Source organism: Chelonia mydas, chromosome 2 (genome assembly GCF_015237465.2).
Source record: "Chelonia mydas isolate rCheMyd1 chromosome 2, rCheMyd1.pri.v2, whole genome shotgun sequence".
Taxonomy (NCBI): domain Eukaryota; kingdom Metazoa; phylum Chordata; order Testudines; family Cheloniidae; genus Chelonia; species Chelonia mydas.
Genome location: NC_057850.1, coordinates 61,359,183 through 61,380,617, shown reverse-complemented (window position 1 = coordinate 61,380,617; position 21,435 = coordinate 61,359,183). Strand labels below are relative to the sequence as shown.

The 21,435-nt window shown below is 39.8% G+C and overlaps 1 protein-coding gene across 3 annotated transcripts in view; it reads right to left on the bottom strand.

Annotated features, from left to right (window-relative positions):
* Positions 1 to 5,616: 5,616 nt before the first annotated feature.
* LOC102941409 (cytochrome P450 7B1) overlaps positions 5,617 to 21,435 on the bottom strand; it is a 187,232-nt gene continuing 171,413 nt past the window's right edge. For all 3 annotated transcript variants that reach the window (XM_043539570.1, XM_043539571.1, XM_043539572.1), the window contains exons 5-6: positions 16,284 to 16,462; positions 5,617 to 11,962 (exon numbers count right to left, since the gene is read on the bottom strand). In XM_043539570.1, the coding sequence (XP_043395505.1) occupies positions 11,672 to 11,962; positions 16,284 to 16,462 (470 nt within the window). In that variant the 3' untranslated portion in view covers positions 5,617 to 11,671. The remainder of the gene's footprint in view (positions 11,963 to 16,283; positions 16,463 to 21,435) is intronic.

The following is a 21,435-nucleotide window of genomic DNA, read 5'->3' as shown; positions in this document are numbered from 1 at the left end:
TTTCTCATGACAAAGGCGCCTTCCTTGAAATATTCCTCTCCTAGGTGCGGCTGGCTTCTCAATTCTTGCTAGAATTAGTACCGCGTAACAAATTATGGAGTGGGAAAGGAAGATCCCAGGGGTTTCAATAATTCCGTGTGGCAATGCTATGATGATCTTTGCTATGGAAGGCAAGGTGAAGGCGGGGGGGGGGGGGGGAGGGAGAGAGGGAAGGGGGAGTCTTTATGAATCAAAGGGTGGGGCCAATTTTTAAAATAAGCCTGGCTCGTTCCTCTACTTTAGTTCAAACACATCCCCTCCTAGGCTGGAAACCAGCTGCTCAGCACTGTTAAACAGCCTGCCCTGATCAGAGCTCTCTACAGAGCTGTAGCTGACTGGGCGCTTTTTCCTGTGATCTGTGACATGCTTTGGAAGCGCCTTCACCTGCTGACGAGTGACCAAAAGTTTGCTAGAGAACAGCGACTTGCTGCTACAGCCCCACGCCCCTAGGAGCGGTTCTTCCCAGGCGTTCACTCGGGAAGCTTAAGTTGTCTGAAATTTGACATTTAAACGACCGAGCTGGCAGTTGGGAGCAAAGCTAGTTCTGAGCCACCAATGTCGCTACCGTTCCCTAACTGTGTGCACGGAGGTGCCTTCCTCGTGGTTTCAATTAAGGTTGTATTTTTTGCAAAGCAATCCTCCAAGACCCCCCCCCCCCCTTCGCCCCCAGCTGCTTTTATAAGCTTGGTTTGCGCCAGAAAGAGTTAGCAGAGAGGATCCGCGGAGATGGCTCAGAAAACAAGCCTCAATCCCGGCCATCGCCTCCTGTCGGGGGGGGGGGTGACTGATCTGACTTTATTTTTGTCGAGCCTGTGACAGTTTCCGAGCCGGTGCCGCTTTTAACACCTCTTGCCTATTGCCCTGTAATCAGCAGCGTCGCTGGGAGCTGACACGGAACCGGCGCTTGCACGGTCGCCCGCCCGGCCTCACCCATTGTCTCCGTCAGACGAGCCGTGTGCGGGCTCCTGGGGCGGGGGGATTTCCCCCCTGCGGCAGAACTGACCAGCCCCTGGAAGAGCTTTTGTTCCACTTCCAACACCCCGCCACACCGAGCCCGTTCAACCGGCCTTCTCCAAAACCACCCCTCCGCTCCGGGTGCCAAGACAGACTCCCCCCCACCCCCCTTTCCCCAGGTCTAAGCCTGCCACTGTCCCAGCATGAGTGACATTGACTTTCCTAATGTAATGACTTATGAAAGATATAATCATGTGTTAAATTGAATCCTTCGTTTAACTGTTAATGGTGTGCGCTGGGCACATTTACGTATTAGATGCTATGGTAACTAATTACGGCTGGAAAAAGGGATAATACACTTTCGAGACTTTGACAAATAATGATGAGTGTGCACAGCCCTGCTGGCAGCCGTCGCAGCGGATCTGCTGGAATGAGTAAGTGACTAAATGAAGGGGTAAGTGAACTTGTGCGCACGGAGGGGAAGAGATAATGAATAGTGGTCAAGTGAGTTTTCTTATTCAAACCCTTAATGAAAATGTGATTTAGGATGGGGGGGAATGCGGTGCTGCCTCTAAGCGTAATTAAATTGCGCAATATAAACATCAGAAACATAAATAAGTTTGCTTTTAATTAAAATGCAGCCGTCAAAGTAAATTACCCACGTGCTAGGAAAGTTTGCAGCAATTAACACTTTTTTTTTTAAGTGGGTTGTTGGTAAAATAAATGAGCCACTCGTGCGTATGCCATCGGCAGGATCCTGTGATTTCGCCCATTGCCAGTACCCTCAGGGGCGATTTAAACTGGGCTTTTAATCAGGTGGCGGAGCGAGTCATTGCCTGACAGGTACACAACTTTAAAGGAAGTCGGCTCCGGGCTCCGGCGCAGTGCCGGGTCAATTGACAGGGCCTGGGTTGTCTGACTTTTGTTCCCCTTTTTAAAACAAGATCGCCCGTTTTACATAAACATTAGTTTAACAGATTGCCATGGAGAAGCGAAGCTGCTGCTTCGCCTTTCAATCTGGAGTACGGATTCTTTACAGAGACTGCCACCCAGTGCAGTCCGCTTTCCTTGTGCAGTGCCTCTAATTGTCCTGGGTTTTGAGCTCCCGGAGGCTCGTCATTGCTCCTCCTTCTCTCCAATCAGGCAGCTGGAAATGCCCCACTGGGGTTTTCCCCTTAGTGCTCTCGCTCTCCTGGGGCAGGTGGATTTCCAGCTCCGGCACTTCCTGGAGTTTGGCTTGTTGGTGTGGACAGAAGGGAAGGTTATTTCGTGGTACTTCTTTCTTCCCTTAACGCTCCAGCTCTGCCATGCAAGACAGGGGCAGAAGCTCGAGGGAGAATGTTTATTTCCTTCCCCTGAATCTTCACCTGTCCCGATCCTTCTGCGCTCCTTCCGAGAGACCCGAGTGGGCTCGAGTCTAGCAAGGTTCACCAGAGTTTAATAATGGGTTGTCCCTTCCCATAGAAAATACTGATAATCGTTCAGTCAGGAGTAGCAAGGGTTAAGCAGATCAGGTACTATGGCTTCACGCTGTAGTCAAGTTGAAGTACGCAGTTGCTTGATGTGGCTTTTCCTTTACACTGAGGGGTAACTCGGAAACTAAGGTTAGTTAGTCAGTGCTGTTGCTGAAGAAACACTGCAATACGTTCGGTGAGCAAAAGCTTGTGAGCTACAGCCCAGCCCCTTGGCTTTACAGAATAATGGCTAGATCAGCTCCATTTCAACATGCTAATAGAAATGCTTTCTAAGGGGTTTGCTTTAATTTGCACGGGCTATATTCACGCAGACTTTGCATGAGTTAAACGTTTCCCAGAGCCCGTACTCGCCCTTGTCCTCTCAACCTGATTCAGAGACGTGTAATACAATATGAAATAAATGTATATTTCAAGCATTTGACTGCTGTATTTGTAAATTCATATCTGCACCTGTAAGAACTGTGATCTGTGACTGATTTGAAAGCTATAGCGAAATGATGCATTGTAGGTAAACCACCATTTCCTTATATAATTGTCACAGATTAAAATAGAAAAGAAAAATACATTTCTGCTAGGGGAAAAACTGAAACGTTAATGACACTCAAACTGCTAGACAACCCTAAATTAACCTCTTCATCACACCTTAGAAAGGTATCAGTGGTTATCTAAAGCAGCTATTATTTCTTCTAAGAAGTTTCAGAAGAAAGTTCACCATGGATTTTTACAAATTTTTATCATTTGCCAACGTTTTCTAATATTCAAATATCTCTTTTTATGGCTAACTGCTCTTCTCTTTTATATCAATATACATATTTAGGTCCAGGAATTCAGACGGGACATATGCTAACAGATTAGCTAATTAGGAAACCCCATTTCTTTCATTCCACTCAAACAATTACTGAAGGTGGTGGTGTTTTTAGGACTGTCTGGTCTCTCTCTCGTTCTGAGGTCAGATGACTAAAAAGTCATTGGCGGTGTGTAATATTTTAATTTGAGGAAGTATTAAGTCATAACCCACAAGTGGAAATAAGTGCAAAGTAGGATCCCTCTTGCTGCCTTAAAATCTAATCAGATAACACAAAGTTTAATACTAAATTGTATCATTTAAAAACCTCAATTAAATTTAGTGGTGTTCTTGGACATATAGCCATGTTCTCAGAGTGATTTTTTAAAGTGTGTTGCTACATTAAAAATAAAAAGGTGTTCTCTTGCAAAACCGAGCCAGGTCAGGAGGCAATTAGTGTTTCTGCATTTCACAAACAGAATTCCTCTTCATAGGATAATCTTCTAATCTATTGCTCAATCAACGTCCATCCACTTTTCATGTACAAGTCTTTAATATCCTGACCTGTGAGTTATAGTTACAAATTTCCTCCTTTTTTGAGACTCTAGTTACGTTGCTGTAAATATTTCAATTTTAGATGGCCACTGAAAAATATTTACATACTGAATAGTGAATTAAATGGCCCACAAAACAGGAAAATAGAAATGGAGAGACATCCTGACAGTATGAGGTTAACAACTAAACTATCTGCGGAGAGATGCAGTAAGTGGAATGAACTGATCAAAAATAAATCATTGCTATGTCTTACAGTGTATATTTCCTTACTGTATCTCTTAACTTGTACTTTCTCAACTCTGCTGTACTCTCAATCATTACTGTTTTGGTAAGAAAATAACGTACTGTGAACCATTTAGGTCAACTTTAATAAAAATTACAGCAAATCATTATTAAAACGTCTATTAAACTTTCACAGGAATAGTTTGGCAGTATAGGTGAAACTTAAATTTGTTTGAACTTTTTATTTTGTTGTACAGTAATGTTTGAAGGCAAGTGTATTTCTACTATTATACATAGCCCTTGCAAATGAAAAATATGCAATTGTATGGTGAATGCTTCTATAGATGCAATGAAAGTTTCTTGCTACTCGTTCATTGCACTTTATATGTGAATATATACATTTCTTTAAAGAATCCAACTTTTTAGAAGTGATACTTTTACCTAAAAATGTTGTAATTCTACTATTTTCTTGAGTTGTCACTCTGTAGTCCTTATAAATATAAATTTAGCCAAATAAAATAACTAGCAGAAAAATATTTCAGTTACATTCAATTTCTTCTTAACCTTAAGTTTCTCTGTTGTCACAGTTAAAAATAACTTCATTAATCTGAATTGAGCATATATTATGTGTAAAAGTGATGTGCCGAGTAATTTTAAAGTATTGCCCACAATTTAAATAACTTTAAGAGAGCATTTAGTGTCAAGACCAATATTAGATAAAATACAGTACAATCTGCAACTAGTTTTTCCACTCACACATCTAGCTTCTAGAACAGCAAGGACACTTCACTCAAAAATGTTCATTTATTAAAATCCCAACCACTATTGCCTTTTTTCTTCACAAAGCTAGGTAATTGTTTTGAAAACATTATGTTATTCAGACCTATTTCTGAAATACAGCAAAGCTATGCAAGTCTGCTTTCTGCTAAATAAGTCTCCAAAAAACCCACACTTTTACGCCTGTTAAAAATATCTATGGATTAAGAATCAAAAGACAATGTCCTCATCAATGTTTGACTTGCATATTAGAGAGCTAACTGAAGAATTCCAGCAACTGCAAGTGATTCTTAGAAAAGCTAAGTTTCCGAGTACAAGGGCATATTTTGCCAGGTGTACATCAACAGCCACATTTCATTTTTTAAAAATTTTTATTAATGACCTTTTGAGGTTGGAACATTTTATATGGTTTGTTATGCATTTTGCTGTACTCAGAGGTAGATAGGAGTCAAAGACTGAGGGCCACATTTGGAAATGACTTTAATGGCGGAGTTGCACCCGCTCACACTACCTTTCAAGTTTGCCATAAGCATTACAGAAATATCTCCTTCCTTTACTCTCTCTTCAGGACCGGTTTAAGACAGGCAAGATTAAATGGACTGAGTATTTTAACAAATGCACAGTGGTTATCATAATTTAACACAGACTCACCTTTTTTCTCTTTAAAAATATCTTTCATGGTCAAGTAACAGAATGCCATACTCTACATAAGTCAGGTTTTTTTTAAATGAAAGCAGTATCTGTGGTATCGCATAAATGTATGTACGTTCAGGTGTGAGGGGGGAGGCACGGACAAGGAAAGTCATTCAATATGCGAATAGATACATTCAATTTTATTGTATCTTTTGAAATACAAAATTCACATAAAAGGTCAGATTAGTAAAGTACATGAAGTTTCACTTTTCTTGCTCAGAAATTCACAGATGTACCTTATTCAGTCTAAAAGCCTTAATGATGGACATTAACTATTAAAGGAGAATCTGAACTTTGTGCATGTATTTACAACATGTCAGTTTATGGAATTAAGACCAATTGACAATCTTTTAAACATCCAAATATTCAGTAATAATGAAATAAAACATCATTTCTACCCCTACAAATGAAGTACAAAGTTCAGTGATTACTCATAAAAAATAACAATTCTGAGAGTAGTGTAATACAATATCGCTTAAAAAAGTAAACTAATGCACATTTCTTATGTGGTTTTTAGTACATTAAAGCACATTGCTAGAGACATGGCAATGCAGCCAAATCTAATTTGCAAACAATTACACATAACTACTCAATAATCATACAGGGAAGCATTCTAATCCTTTCAAACAGGACTGTACAATTGCTTACAAGGTTGCTAAGTACCGAACAGGAAAGAGCACATACTACCTATACATAACAATAAGGCTCACATTTTAGTGTTCACATTGGTTCATGAGGAGTTCACTAGTTAAAAAAATGTTAACTTTAAAAGTCAGACGGAGTCTTCCAGCAGCTCCCACAAGTCGCTGCACTGGAACTGAACTTTAATTTTATATTTAAAAAGATGAACTGCTGGGGCATGGGAGAGTGAGTTTTGGCAGCTGGCACAACCATGGGCAGGGTGTTCCTGCAAGAAGCTGTTGCTGATCAGCAGTTTCACTTTTTAAAAGGATTGGGCAGTGCACCTTTCTACCACAAAGGGGAGCAACATTGCGATTCCAGTGGCTTGAGTGGCACCTGAATACCTCCCGGCCTGACATACGTAAGGAGTCCTATCTACCCCTACTAGGCCTGTGGGAGGGATGGTCATGACATTGCAAGGCCTTTCAGGGAGGTAATGAACAGGGTAAAAAAGAGCAAAAAAACCATGACTTTTTAAAAGAAGGATTAATGGCAATTCCACATTGTATGCAATGAAACAGTCTGTACATATACGACCATATATCCATCTTAGGGCTCTGGTGACACTGAACGCTACTCAAGGTCTGGTTTTATGGTTTAGGTTCTCACCAAAAACGTTTGATGGGATTACAGCTTTGCGCTGCTCCCTGTCCCATGCAGCAATCATGGAACTCTAGCATTCCTGGGTGGCTTCATGACTGGCTAAAGCCAACTAGAACATGTCTGAGTTAATCATGTGGGTGTGTCCACTTCAAGCCCAAAGACTGTGGACTGACATGGTTCACGGGGGGAATGTGGGTCCTAAGCTTTCACTCACCCACTCTGAACCCAAATGGTCTGTTCTGGGCAGGCTTACTGCCCTCAGATTCTGTCTGACCCAGTGGCTGTCACTTACGCAGGCATCTAATTGGACTGGCCATGGTCAATATGACCCAGTTTGCTGGGGGTTATGTCCAGTCAGTCTTTCTAATAAAGCAGGACCCAGAGGAGCAGCCAGATGAAATGCCCTATCTCCTCAACTCTCACACATACTTCTTAGCAGGGCTTGACCCTACTAACATGTGCAAGATGAGGTTTGCTCTTTGCAATGGATTGGAGTATGTGAGGCACTCTTATGAGAAGGCCACAATACTAGGTTGCGCCATTGCTAGGCATGGGTGGAAAGTCCGAGGATGGGGTCTTACTAGGGGATGCCAGCTCTGGACAGCCAGTGTTAGGCGACTAGATTCTTGATACAGCCTAGGTAGATCTGAGTCTGTTCCGCAGGGACTCTCGCTGCCTGGTTTAGGTTTAGTTATTTAGCAAAAGCTAAGGCCAATTTTACCTCAAATCAAGTGTTCAATCCTGTGAGATGCAGAACACCCTATACTCCTATTAAAATGGGTAAATATGTAGAGGGTGCTCAGCACCTTGCAGGACTGTGCCTCAACTTCTTACTTGTGATCTGATGCTTTAAGATACAGCTAGATTTTTATTTGCTTGTTTGTACATACTTGTTTTATTTCTGAATAGATATTTATACCGACTGATCAGTGATTAATCTGAAACTAGTAATGTTTTTCATTCACTTTTGGCACTGTCCAAGTATGTCCTACTAAATTATGCTACAGCGAATTATACTCTAATTCAAAATCCTAAAAGCACAGTATGAGTCAAAGAAGGTCTTAGGTTTAAAACAAATACCTACTTTTATTTTCACAGTTGCTTCACATTTGTTTCAAAATGGAATGCCAACGAAAGATTTATCATAATTGTGGCATGAGACATTTCACAGCTTACATTTAAGCAATAATGTCAATAGTCAACATGGTAATGATGTCAGCATTTTCTCTCTCTCAATAAAACAGGTTCTAACGTCCAAGAGGATTGTGAGCAACGGCTGAATATAGAATAGCTGCGATGTTTGCCTACAGAGTCACTACACTAGTAACTAACCTGAATATGAAAGGCTGTATACAAAAATAAATTTTATTCTACTGAGCTGGAGTATACAAGCAATAAACAGCTTTTGCAGTTGATTAAATGTTGAAGCAAACTTAAGGCATTTAATCAACTGCAAAGCCCATTTAATATAAGAATACTCCAATACCATGGGTAGTATTGATATTATATATGAAGAGAAAATGTTCATTCAATATATCTCACAAAAACAATTTTCTTCCCAGAGGCCTGGGAGCTTAGATGTGCCAATCTTTGAAAGTCTTTCTAGTGATGCTGATTTTGGGGATACAGTTTACATGAATAATTAAATGGCCTCAGGCATAAACAACAAATACTACTAGTCCTTAGTATTTACATAATGCTTTTCATCCATAGGTCTTTAAGTGCTTTGCAAAGCAAAGAAAGATTTCCCCCATTTTAAAGATGAGGAAGACCGAGGCACAGGAAATTAAGGCTTACTTTTAAAAAAAATGTCCACTAGCTTTGGTGCTCAATTGGAGGGAGACACCTTCGGCCTATTTTTCAGAGCATCTACAGCTTCCATGGAGGTCAAGTGAAGTTGTGGGTGCTCAGCACCTCTGAACACTAAGCCTTGGGTGCTGTCAATTTAGGGCACTTAAAAAGGAGGCACCAAAAATGAATGAACGCTTGGGAATTTAGTTCTAAATGACTTGTTCCAAAAACACTGAGATAACTTCCCACAATTCCTTTTGTGTTCTTTGACTCCACATGAGTCACTAATTACAACTCAGGAGAGTGTCTATAAATGTTTATGGGACAAATTGTGTCTCTGCTCACATCCATGTAGCTAAAACAGCCCAGCAGTAAATTAGCTTTGCAACTACAGAGACCAATGCAAATCCGGTGTGGGACTGAGCAGAGGTTGGTTCCCTAAACTGGTATTTATGTGCTGGCATGGCTCTCCAACCTCTTTCCAGTCTAACTTCTATAAATGATAATTGTATGGTGGAACACATCTTTAGGGCAGGCACTGCTCACGTGAAGTGACCTCTGGCTTTCTGGCCCTGTCTCCAGCTGGGGAGAGAAAAAAGGGGCCTACAATGTGCAAGAGTACTGAGGAATGAGGAGCTTATTTATGAAGCAGAACCCTGGGGTCCCACTTACAACTAGCTCAGCTCTCCCTAAGATCAGTCCACAGCTCATTTCTACGGTTGTATGGAGTTACCACACAAAGGCTAAGGGCAAAAAGCAGCCTCAGATTTGGGCCCAGAGGAGGTATATTAAGGAGGAATGTAGAATCAGTAAGAAACTGTGTGTAATTGATGTGGGGACAATTTCCAGAGGCTGTAGGATATGCGTGAGGCTGAAGTTGTTAGCTTCTTGTACAATTAGCAATATTCTTTAAGTAGCACAACATTATTTAGGCCACAGCTTTGAAATATGTAAAACACTAGGGAAAAATGGCATTCATTAGAAGTCACCTCTCTGTAAATAAATCCCGCTTTTAGATTTCTAAAATTGTCTTAGTCACACAGAGTTTTACTCAAATTCCTAGCACTTTAACGGTCTTTTGAACCATCAGGAATGTGGAGGTAAAGAGTTAGGGGAAGTTATCTCAAACAGGAGCCAGTGATACAGACCACTTCACAGTTTGTAGATATAGTATTCTAGTTCTAAACACAGATTAAATGACACCATCAACTTGAAAATTAGTCATCTTTTTAAAAACAAGTTAAAAGTAGTTTTAGGTGTTACTTTTGTCCTGGAATTCCCATACCAATTTTTGTGGTTTTGCAATCATATTTTTCTAGAGTTTGAAAAATGTCTTTTTTTGTGTGTGTGAAAGACAACAGGAGAAACTGGCAAATACAAAGTGTTGTCAAACGCACAAAGTAAACAAGCCAAACAATTCTGTTTTCTTCTCTAATCTCTTTCAATTGTAACAATCCAAAATGTTACTGGTAATGCTAGTAGGCTGAAGTCTCATTTTTAAGATGATGGTGTCATTTTAAACAGGCTCACATTAAATGTGAAATAATGTAGTGTTGTGGCTCAGATAAATCAGTAGACAGTATGGGCCTGATTCAAACCCTATTAAAGTCAACAAAAGCTTCCCACTGACTTTAATAGGGTTTGAATCAGGCCCTATAACAGTAGTAGATTCAGATTACTGATTCGTGTTGCATAAGTAACAAACTGTTGAATTTCAAAAAGTAATCCTAAGCCAGTGAAATGCTGCCAGGACAATAACAAAATACTCCTACAAATCATATCCCTGTTAGCCTGTGATAAACCCATTTACCAGAGGTTGGATTTCTCAGGGAGGGGATGGCAGAAAGACCACTTCATTTGTTTTTCTGTTTACATGAAAATAGCTATAACCAAGACAGGGGCAGCACCACTAGGTGAACAATTTACCAGTAAATGCATTTGATGGAATTGTTTATATTTTTGTTCCTGAAAAATATACCAAATGCACGGATAGTGTAGAACAGTGTGATTTGAAATGGGGTACAGGTTACTTTACGTTTTTGGGGGGGGGATGGGGAGGGACGAGAAGGATCTGAGGAGATACTCTCCATGGGAATTAAAAAAAAAAAAAGTTAGCTCCATTGATAGCAATTCACTCTCCTTTCCATTTGGCAGTATAATTTAAGCAAGGGCTCCCAGGAGCCCAATCCAGCACTTCATTGAAGTCGGTCTTCTAAACAAAAACACTAGTATTTTTCTCCAAGGCTTTTCTGTAGTGCAAGGATGCCTAGATGGAAGAGGGGCCAATGGAACACTCACTGTAAATCATAAATTTTGGGGGTCATCAAAGGTCACACTGGATCCTCCCAGAGTAAAATCCATCAGAGAGGAAAGTGGGCCCAGAAAACCAGCAAGACAGATTTTGTGCGGTTTCTAGTGAATGCTGTGCTGAAGGGAAAGGTGCTTGGGGATGGCGGGAATAAAAAAAGTCCCCTTTCTGCGCCACACTGCTCTCCAGGTCCCTTTTATCCTTGGGCAGCAGGTTTCCTTGAGCAAGTGTAATGACACGTCCAGATGGGTCAACTGTCTGTGGATTGAATCCGAGACCTTTACATCTAAAAGGCTGAGCCTCTATGAACTGAGTTAAAGGACCAAATATTTGAGCACCAGGGCAGCAGAGGGGACAAAAATCTCTCATGTGGTCCAGCCACTAGAGGAGGACAGAGGCCCACATTGAGTTAATGTGGGTTACAAAGGCATGCAGCCACTGGCCACTCCGATTACGATATTTCCCCCTCAGCAGAGAGGGTGTAGTGTGGAATGGCAATCAATGACTTCTGTTGGCTCAGGGTATTGTGCAGGGTGAATGTCTCAGAGTTGTTGCTTTCTTCCATGCCCCCTTATCAATTTCCAGGCACTCCTGCTCTCGTGTCTGTGGAGGTGATCCTCCAGCCCTAAGACATTTAGCATTACTCTCTCTTCACTTAAACATACACAAGTAGGAGAGAGATGAAAGCAGAACAGGAAAAAACAAACCTCTCTAAAAAGAAAATACACAGCCAGGAAACAGCAAAAAAAGTGAGAATAGTGGGAAGTCTGCAATAGGCAGTTTACTTTTCTAAAAAGACTTTATCTTGTAACGAAAGGCAATATCAGAGTCTGGCAAGAGGATACCAAGGCCCATACGACTGTTGTCAGGACCTATGGGCTTCTTTTCCACTAGTTCTACGTCAAAGTAAGCCAGGAATAAAATCAGAAACAGCTTCATTTCATTCATTGCAAAGAACCTGCCAGGACACATGCTGATTCCAGAGCCAAAAGGCATCAGAAAGTATTTCAGCTTTTTTCCCCCCTTGTAGAAGGTGGTTTTCTTCTTGCCATTCTCTATATAACGATCAAACTTATACACCTGAAAATAAAAGAGAGACGGTGAAAATTAACAGAGCAGTTACATGAGTGGTTTCATTTGCAAGAGGGTGCAGAGGGTGCTTCTAAAACCCTGATGTAAGTTAAGAGCTAAGACAAGGAACTGACAGCTTCCTCCTTTTAGTCTGTTCACTTAAATTGAGTTTTATCTATCTTCAAATGACCTCACTGCACATTAAGTGGTAGCGGCTACTGTCTGGGTTGTTGGGAAAGGTGTGCTGCCCCTTTAAGGGCTAGAGAGTGTGTTAGTTGCTATGCTGCTAAGCTTCACAGCAGGTCAGCATGGGGACCCATTCTCAACAGGTGACTGGAAGAGAGAGGGGACTATTTATGTCCAAACCAGTACAGGAAAAGCCTTCTTCTGGTCTAATTATGGGCATTTTGAGGCAGGGACAATGATACTCAGGAAGAGCACAGTTTCTGTTTGTGAAGCATCCTATACATCCAGGAGGCTACATACATTACTACTAATAATAATTTGAAAAATTTGGCAAAATCCCATTGGTACAACGGTTTTGCTCTTTCTGGCAAGGAGAAAATTGATCTACTGCAACTCCCACCTTCCCTCTCATGGTGTGGATTGTTCAGGAACTAGCCCTGATAACTTACGATCAGTGTTCTTGTCAGTTGAAGATAGTTTCCATCTGTCTCACTTGTTCACACCTGACTTTCAATAGCTTGCTATGGAAGATGCGTGCAAAGCAGGCCCCATGTTAATAAGTGAACATAGCAGGAGGTGTTTTTCTAGAATAAGTACTCTAGAATTTACTCGAATAAGTTTAGCTAGTATCTTAGGTCCCATAAATTTAACACCTTTCTGAAGACCTTTAGTATCAGGGTCATTGTTAAGGGCTAACTTGAGTTTGTGAATGAAGGAGATGTGGCAATCTTAGCTCAGTCCATGGTGAATTAAACCACTTAAAAATAGTCATGTATGCGTTGAATGAAAATAAAAAAACACTTTCTGCTTATGGTCACTCACTAGCACTTGGCCAGTTAGCATACATCTGCTACAGTGCAAGCTTTTGAAAGTTAGACTGGAACAAGCAATTCAGACAGAAACCATCTCAGCTGATAGTAAAAAAGCCATAGAAAGTTTACCAGGCAGGTTCCTGGTCAAGCCATACCATGGAGGAAAAAGTGGATTGATTAGGTCTTTGCCAGAGAGACCAAAGACACTGCAATATATTAATTTTAATAAAAATACTAACATAATAATACTGCACATTTTCTGATTGCCTGTTCTATACATGTCCTATGGGAAAATAAAATGACTCAGTTTCCATAAGGCTCTTGAACATCAGTAAGAAACAATGGTCGAGAAGCCTAGACTTCTGACTTCCAGAACCCTGTTCTACCTATCAGATTAGAGGTTCTTAAACTGTGATCAGCAGGGCCTCCTGGCTGTCTGGACACTATCTTGAGAAGCAAGCAGCGGAGGTGTATTGGGCTGGTCCATGAGAAGATCTGACTAGCATTTCATAGTGGTAACAAGTACATACAATACTGGAGGACATGGGACTTCACATGCTGAAGACTGGGAGATCATTTTTTAAAAAAGGTAGGAGGTGGCTTGAATTTTCAAAGGGGCTTAAGGGAGTTAGGTGCTCAACTTCCAATGAAAAATCCACTCCCTGAAGTCCCTTTGAAAATCCCACTCAGAAAGAACTGTGCTACTTTTCTTATAAGTTACTTCAATTTCAAGTAATATTGTGAATACTGAAAGCCCAAAATATGATTCCTCTCTAAAAGTATCACATTTTAAATGCAAGTCCCAATGATTAGGAGTAACTATTAGCCCTCTGAAACATGAGCTGTAATATCCTTAGCATTTAACTCAACTGGATAACACAACAAACAGGATTCTGGATTTGCTAGGATCACAGATTGAGGTGTCCTGTGCTGTGCCAGCCCTATGCCTTCTTAGCGAGTAGGCTGAAGACTGAAACTTGGACAAGAAACTTGTTGTCTGAGGGACTGAGGAAAACAGGAAACTTATTAACACAACAAGAATGGAGCCAACAAGGAGAGCAAACAATGGTGTGACATGTGTACTGATATCCACAGTCCCCAGAAATTTGGATTGGCTTTTGTTGGGTTTTCCAGCAAGGAGCTGGGTTTTTAGGAAAGACATTTTTATAGGGTAAGATTTTTTTCTTCATGAGGAGGAAGAAAACCCTCCACAAAAAAACAAAAACCTAAAAATCGAGAAGTGGAAACAAGAGGTAAAATTCCAGCTGACGGTCTATGAAACTTTATAGCATTAATTTAAATCATTATGGAAACTGACCAAATTCATGTGTCTGAATTTAAATCCATTTTTATCACAGAAGATATATGGCTCAGTTTGGGCAGTTACTATATCGGATTTCCTATATTGATTTTCCATTGTTCAGGATTTACACACTATCACTTACTGAAGCTTAGGCTCATTTATGTAGGAATTATAGGGTCACTTGACTACATTACAGAAACCTGACTTAATATTGCTGCTCATTTACTTAGGCTTTGAGGAGTGGAGAAAGAGGTCACCAACACATGGTTAAACTTATGTAATATGATACCTAACCATAAGATGTTAATTTCATCAGTGGCCTGAATTTAATATAAAAGTCTGCAGAGGTGAATTGTTAATACTGAACTAATCCACTGAGCTACCTGTTTTCCCAGAAAACTTTCCCCACCCATTATATTCCCCAAATATATGACAAACCCAAGACTGCTCTTTCATAAAATTCAGTCTGCATCTCATTCAACAGATGTGCCCAATACAAATTCAAGAACACAACAGAAGTTATTTTCCCCCTTTTTGAGAGGGTCTCTGTGTTGAAATCAATGTACTCTGCAACGTACTGATAACTCATTTGCCATCAAAATGATAAAGTACATAAACTAAAGTGATACTGTGAAAGCTGAACAGATTTGATATTGAGAAAATATACTCCATCTATGGAAACATGGTATCACATTCTGACAATTATTTAGTAAGGGAGACTTCAAAAAGTGCTCAGCTACTAATTTTATACATAGAGTTTTCCTTTTTTGTATATGGACAGATAGTTGGTTTTTACTAAGACATGAGATATCGTGTTCATATCTATAGCAGTACTTCCACTTATAATTTCTTCTTCTGGCCAGCCTTCCAACATCCTCAATTATGTTGAGTCGCACCTTACACTTCAAAACTAGTCCCATTGACTTCAATAGGACTACTTGTAGAGTACAGTACTATTCAATGTGAATAAGGACATCAGAATCTGGCTCTTTTCCTGCAACCTAATAAACACGTTTTTATTCTTAAATTCTGCGAGAAGCAAAAGTTCTGAAAGCAGCGCTTCTAAAACTGGTTGTGTGTTTTATCCAAGTGATCATCTTCTAAAAATATGTAAACAAATCTAATTTCCCTTCAGAAGCTGAACTATGATTTGGAATATATCTGCAACTGTCTTAACAAGTGTTTAAAGGAGAAGGATCAATAAACAACCACTTGCCTTAGAAAATGAGGGGTTAGGTGAGGAGAAATGATTTAGTTATAAACTGCCACCTCTGTAAGATGCAGTTGGCATTGACTGGTCTCGCTTTGTAAAATCTCACTTCCTATACAACACACCGGACTAGCAACAACAATCCTTCCCTCAGTAAAATCTATGCAAGAGTATGACTATTCAATTTGCATGCAGGTGGTGAACTTCTGAAGTCATATTAAGGCTGAGCCAGGGTGGATTAATTTCCAGTCTTTGATATTCATTAACTCTAGCTTCAGAAAAAAAATATAAGGAGATGACACAATTACCCTCAGAGCTTCACCGCAGAGCAACAACTTTACAATCTCAAGTTCACAACATCATAATAATTGGCCAAAAAGGGGTGAATCCCTATGAAGAGAGGTGAAAAAGCATATGGCTCAAGTAAGACTCTGCTATTACAGGGCTTTGGAGAGTCAATGATGCTTTGGGGGCACTTAGCTAAATGGTCCACATTATTTGCTATTTAAAGCACCTTCTATTATTCAGCCCTTCTTGGGTATCAAATGATCCACTGCCAAACAAAACCCACATTTAACCTAAAGTTTATGGTAGTCAATGTGCAATTGTCAATTTCTTTGAAAGCAGTAGCAGTCAGTCTCATCACCATATTTCTCTCTTCAGGCCATGAATCCTTTGACCTACAGGGCGCTAGAAAATACATCTGAAAGTAGGAAGATTTGTTCCACAAGAAGGAACAGCAGTAAAAAACTATCACAAAAAGCACGGCTGCTGCAATGTGCCCGAAGTATGATGAGTAGCACCAGCTGAATGTTTTACCTCAGGATCTTCATAGATCTCAGGGTCCATGTGCAAAATTTGAGGATAAAGAGCTATCCAGTCTCCTTTCCTCAAACCGACTTCCTGATTTCCTCCAAGCTTGAGAATATAATCCTCTAGGCTGATCCGAATGTTCATGGAAGATGAGCACATTCGTAAACTCTCATTTAAAGCGCTCTCTGCATTTAAACAAAGAGGGGGGAAAAGCATTAAAATATGGAAGATGATTGGAAGTTATACATGGCTACAGCTGCTGGATCGGTACAAGTTCAGTAGGGCAGGCTAAAAAAAACCCCAACCAAGCTTGACGCTACGAGGAGGTAATAAACTATCCCGGAGGGGTTGGGGGAAAAGCTGCAATTCTGAACCTTTAGATGTAATTCTCACTGATGGTTCTGAGGAATCTTGTTGGCTTTAGGCAGTAGTGAATTTTGGGTGGAAAGCCATTATTCAGGCATCATGCTGAAAACAACACAATCGAAAGAGATGAATGAGTTATGCATTTACATATACTTTGGAGCAAATACCAGTCAAAGCACTGAAAAGACTATTTAGCCTGCCTTTCAAAAGCTGTTGGTTGTAATAGAAGAACTGTGAGAAAAATCATTTAACTTGTTAATAATGTAGTAATTTTGAGGTATTTTGAGGGTTTTTTTAATATCCAACAAGATATGCTGCCAAATTATGATTTCGATTATTTTCAGAGTGAATGTAAACAATTTACCTGGCAATTTTAAAAGAGAAAGTACTTTTATTGAATCATGAGAAAAAACATTCTTCTCAGTATTACGGCAAACAAGATTTCTAACATCATCATATCCTGGAAGGCTCCAGAAGCTGAATGTCCTTGCTTTCCCAGTGGCCTTCACCTTTGGCTCCTAGCACGACAGATTTTATGGCTAATTTCCGGCAATTTATCCTGGCAGTTTGAGGAGGAATTCCTTTGGGAATAATATGCATAATTTGCATAAATCATTCTGATAGCATGCATATCAGCATGTAGCTCCTGTCTAGGGCTGCATCTCTCACTTTGTAATCAAAACTGACTATTTTTCCACCAGCATGTATGGGTGCTGTAATATGCGACTTGATTCCTTCTAATCATCAGTGTGAAAAATAGCCTAAAATAGCGTTTCAGTTTCATAGGATAATACATTTATGACTGTATTAATGTTCTGTATTATAAAATAAACCTCCTCTAAGTGTTTAGCATGGCACCATAATCCCAGCACCCAAAGGTTAGTTTATTACAGACAGTAGCTACACAGCATAGATACATCTGAAAAAGATAATAACAAACGTTCTTTCACTAAAAATTAAATCTGGTGTAGCGTGCATAGCAAATAAAGTGGCCTTGGATGCTTTCTCGCAGGAGGTTTTTCCTTAAGCGTGCATTTGTCTAAAGAAATGAGGCTGCGGTCAGCTTTGTGTGGCCAGCGCTGTGATTCAATGTGACGCACAGTGAGTCTGTGCATATTCTTTTGGACTGCCTTCGTTACTATAATCAGGCAGAGTCAAATCGGCTTGTTGGTGACGAAGCCAGAAAAGAACTCTGGTTCCAGAATATGGCCTCTACTGTGGATAGCCACAAGGCACCTGACACGATAGATTTCAACTGGCAGTGCTCTGGCAACAAAACTTTACATGGTACAAAGAAAAGGTCCAGCCTCCACTCTTGTGCTGTCTCCATCCTTGGAAAAATGAAACTGATAACACCATTTTAGTCTACAATTTGAAAATGGTAGCTGACATATGCAGCAACACTGTTCACCCAAGAAATCAAATACGGAGGAGGAGAAGAAAAGCAAAATAATTATGGACCTGCTGCTGTGAAATAGCAGGTTTACATTTAACATCATGAGCTACACGGTCACATCCTATTGGCTGACATTCTCCCAGGAAGCATGGCAGTCTGTGCCCATTGCAGTATCACAAATGACAATTGGGCAAGCATATCTTATGCAGAAGTTAATCACAATAATGGAGCACAAAGTGTGGCTTAGCGGTCAGATCGTAAATGACAAATCTGTTTTACCTTCCAGTACCAGTTATGTGTGGAAGGCGAGCTTGGCTCTAGCTCTGAGCGATCATGCCGATAATCATTAGATGACAAAAGTAATGAGTCACATTATGATCATCAAAGGAGAATGGAGCTTAGATGGGTTTGCAGTCTAACATGAAAAAATAGACACTCAGCCTTCCACAATCCCGTATGAATGCCGGAGCTATACATTGAGAAGAATGACAAATGCACAATAAAACTGCAGCCTTTACTTGCAGTTGTCATAGTTCAGCAGACACCAGCCAGTGCCACTGACAGACCAGCTGGGTAGCTTGGGAGGCCTTCCATTTTGCACCATGAGGTACAGTAAATTATCCAGCACGGTAGAGCAACATCTGTTTCTGTGCTGGTGCTGAACAAACAAGGCAATTTAAAGCATACCAAGGGATAACCAAGCAGCAAATGAACATGACCCTCATTTTTTCCCCTTCTTATACATATGAGATGCTAAACTTCATTGTACAAGTGCTACATAAAGGGGAAGCCAGGCTGTTAGTTGATAAGGTGTTGTCAGAGCGATTTTACATATTTTCTATAAAGAGAGAGACATCTCATAGTATTGTTATTCTTAGAACCCTCCCACTTCTGTCTTCATTTCTCTTATACCAAAGCTAGCACTCAGCTCTCAATTCATTCTAGATTTTTTTTTAAAAAAACTGTTTCAATATACTTATAAATATTCAGTCTTTAAACCTAATTTGCTATACTTAGTTCACATGCCTTCAAGCATTTGTCTTCCAATTTCCACTGAATAAATGCGTACTAATGAGAAATAGAGCAAGCTGCTGAGGCAAAGCTGGGTGACTTGAGCCTGGCCTGCCACCAGCTTGTGATAGGCAGGCAAATTGAGTTAAAATGAAAAGTCTTGTCAGCTGAAATACAACATGGTAGCCAAACAGCAAGCTGTCAATCATCCAGCCAAAACAAGGGACTGCAGGTAATAAAAGGTCATTGCGAATCATTAGTGCATTTGGCTTTCATATGCAAGTTAATTTTAATTAAACATGATCTCTATCTGTAAATGTTTTATAAAACTTATTGTGCATAATGGATTGTTAATTTTATACTAACAGCAAGTAATAGGGCACTATAATTATTAGAGTGTATTATAGAAAAATAGCTATTGAGTATGCAAATATTTTTGGTGATAATTTACATCATGCAATACAGTGTGCCAACATAAATGATAATGTCTGAAACAAGTATATCTGTGGCTTACTAAGAACTGAGCAGTATTGACCAGCACATGCTAGGTAACATATTTATTTTTTCAAATCCCAGTAACATTTTTTCATGCTTAACACTTGCATTGCAGCCATGGCTCTGTATTAAGCTACTTTAAATTTTTCTACCTTTTCATATACATACAATTATTTTTCAAGCAGTTGTCCTTTAGAAACAAATATCTGGAATTCAGCAATGTCCTGGGGCAAGAATACTTCACAATGTGAATTAATGTAAAAATTATAAAATAAACTAAATAAGGAAAACATAGCTGGAACAAAATGTGTGCTAAATACCATTACTGTGTATTGTTTACTATATTAGAGCTCCATTGTGAGTCATAATGACATAATTACTCTGCACATACAAATAAGCACATTCTGGTTCCTGGAGAAGTCAGGACAAAAAGGAAATTGTGCTGTTCCAGAAATACCTGGGGGGGGGGGGGGGAGGCTATTGATTTGGAGACAGGTCTTAGTTTTTATAGACATCTAAATGATGGATTCAGCAGTCAGTCAAGCCATACTGTTCCCTAGACAAGAAAATTTGACCACAACAAAGATGATGTTTCTTTTGACAGATCTTGACAATTCTTCTTCTCCAAACTATGAAGAATCAAAGATCCTTATAGCTACAGTAAGACAAAACGGGTGCAGGAATCAGAACATTTAGAACAGGAAAAGAATAACAAGTGCAAGATGACAAGGTGATACACATACAAGAATCCCACCTGGTCTCTCTTACTCATGTTGGAACAGAGGGATGAATTCCCAATTCTGTATGCACTGGGTTAAAGGGTGAGATGAAAAGGGAAAAGCTTGTTCTCAGATGCTATGGTTAGAATGCTCTAAATGTACAGATGGGGCTTGATCCTGCTTTCTTTATGTACTCAAAACTGTCAGTGTAGCAGCTGGGAATTTTGGGTGTGCAAGCAGTACTGGATCAGCCCCACATTCCTCCCATATGTATTATTAGCCTAGAGTCACTTTTCATTAAAGCATTTATTTAATGCACCTAGCTGTATGTGGATTTTTCTCTTTTTTTATTGTTTTGTGGGACTGTATCTGTTCTTTTATGACTAAAGTGAAAGAAGAACTGAAAGCTGGCTTCTGTTCATACGACATTCAGCTTCATCTGATCAGAAAATTTATCAAAAATGACCGAGGCGGAATCTGATGCCCTCACTTCCACCCAAACATATAAATTGACTGGTACTAAGGTACCGTAAGGTTTCAAGGAACATCAGTTTGGATGATATATTTAATGTTTTTGAACTGTTCATCAGACATTTTGCATCAAATGGTTTTAGTGAGGTACTTAAATTGGTTTGATACTTAATGGCACTGGGTTCAAATGATGAAACAGTTACTTTATGAAACTGTTTAATTTTTAAAAAGCTAAACATACAATTAGGACATACATTTTAAGTTCAGGATAAGCCTGTCTGGCCCAACATGCTTTTCCTTTTCCTTCATCCAGTCTTCCTGTTTTTTCACCATACCACCCAGTCTCCTCTTCCAAACACATAGTAAGTTGTCTTTTGACCTCATTTCAAATTTCTCCTTCTTTCCCTGGTAACTTTTTCCATGCACCTATTAACCTTGGTATGAAGTAGCTCTACTCATGTTCCCAAACAACATACATTACATGCTTGGAAAAGTCATGTAGTTCATGGACATTCATTCAAAGTAACATTGTCCATCTCCTCTACATCAAAAATGTTCTTTATCAATTTATAAAAGTAAATCTTCACCAAGAGACTTCAGCGACTCTGTAATGAAGCCAACTTTCTAAGTTGATATACAGTATGATGAGAGTATCAGTCTGTACCAAAAAGGTGGGGAAAAAACAAACTCAGTTTTACAT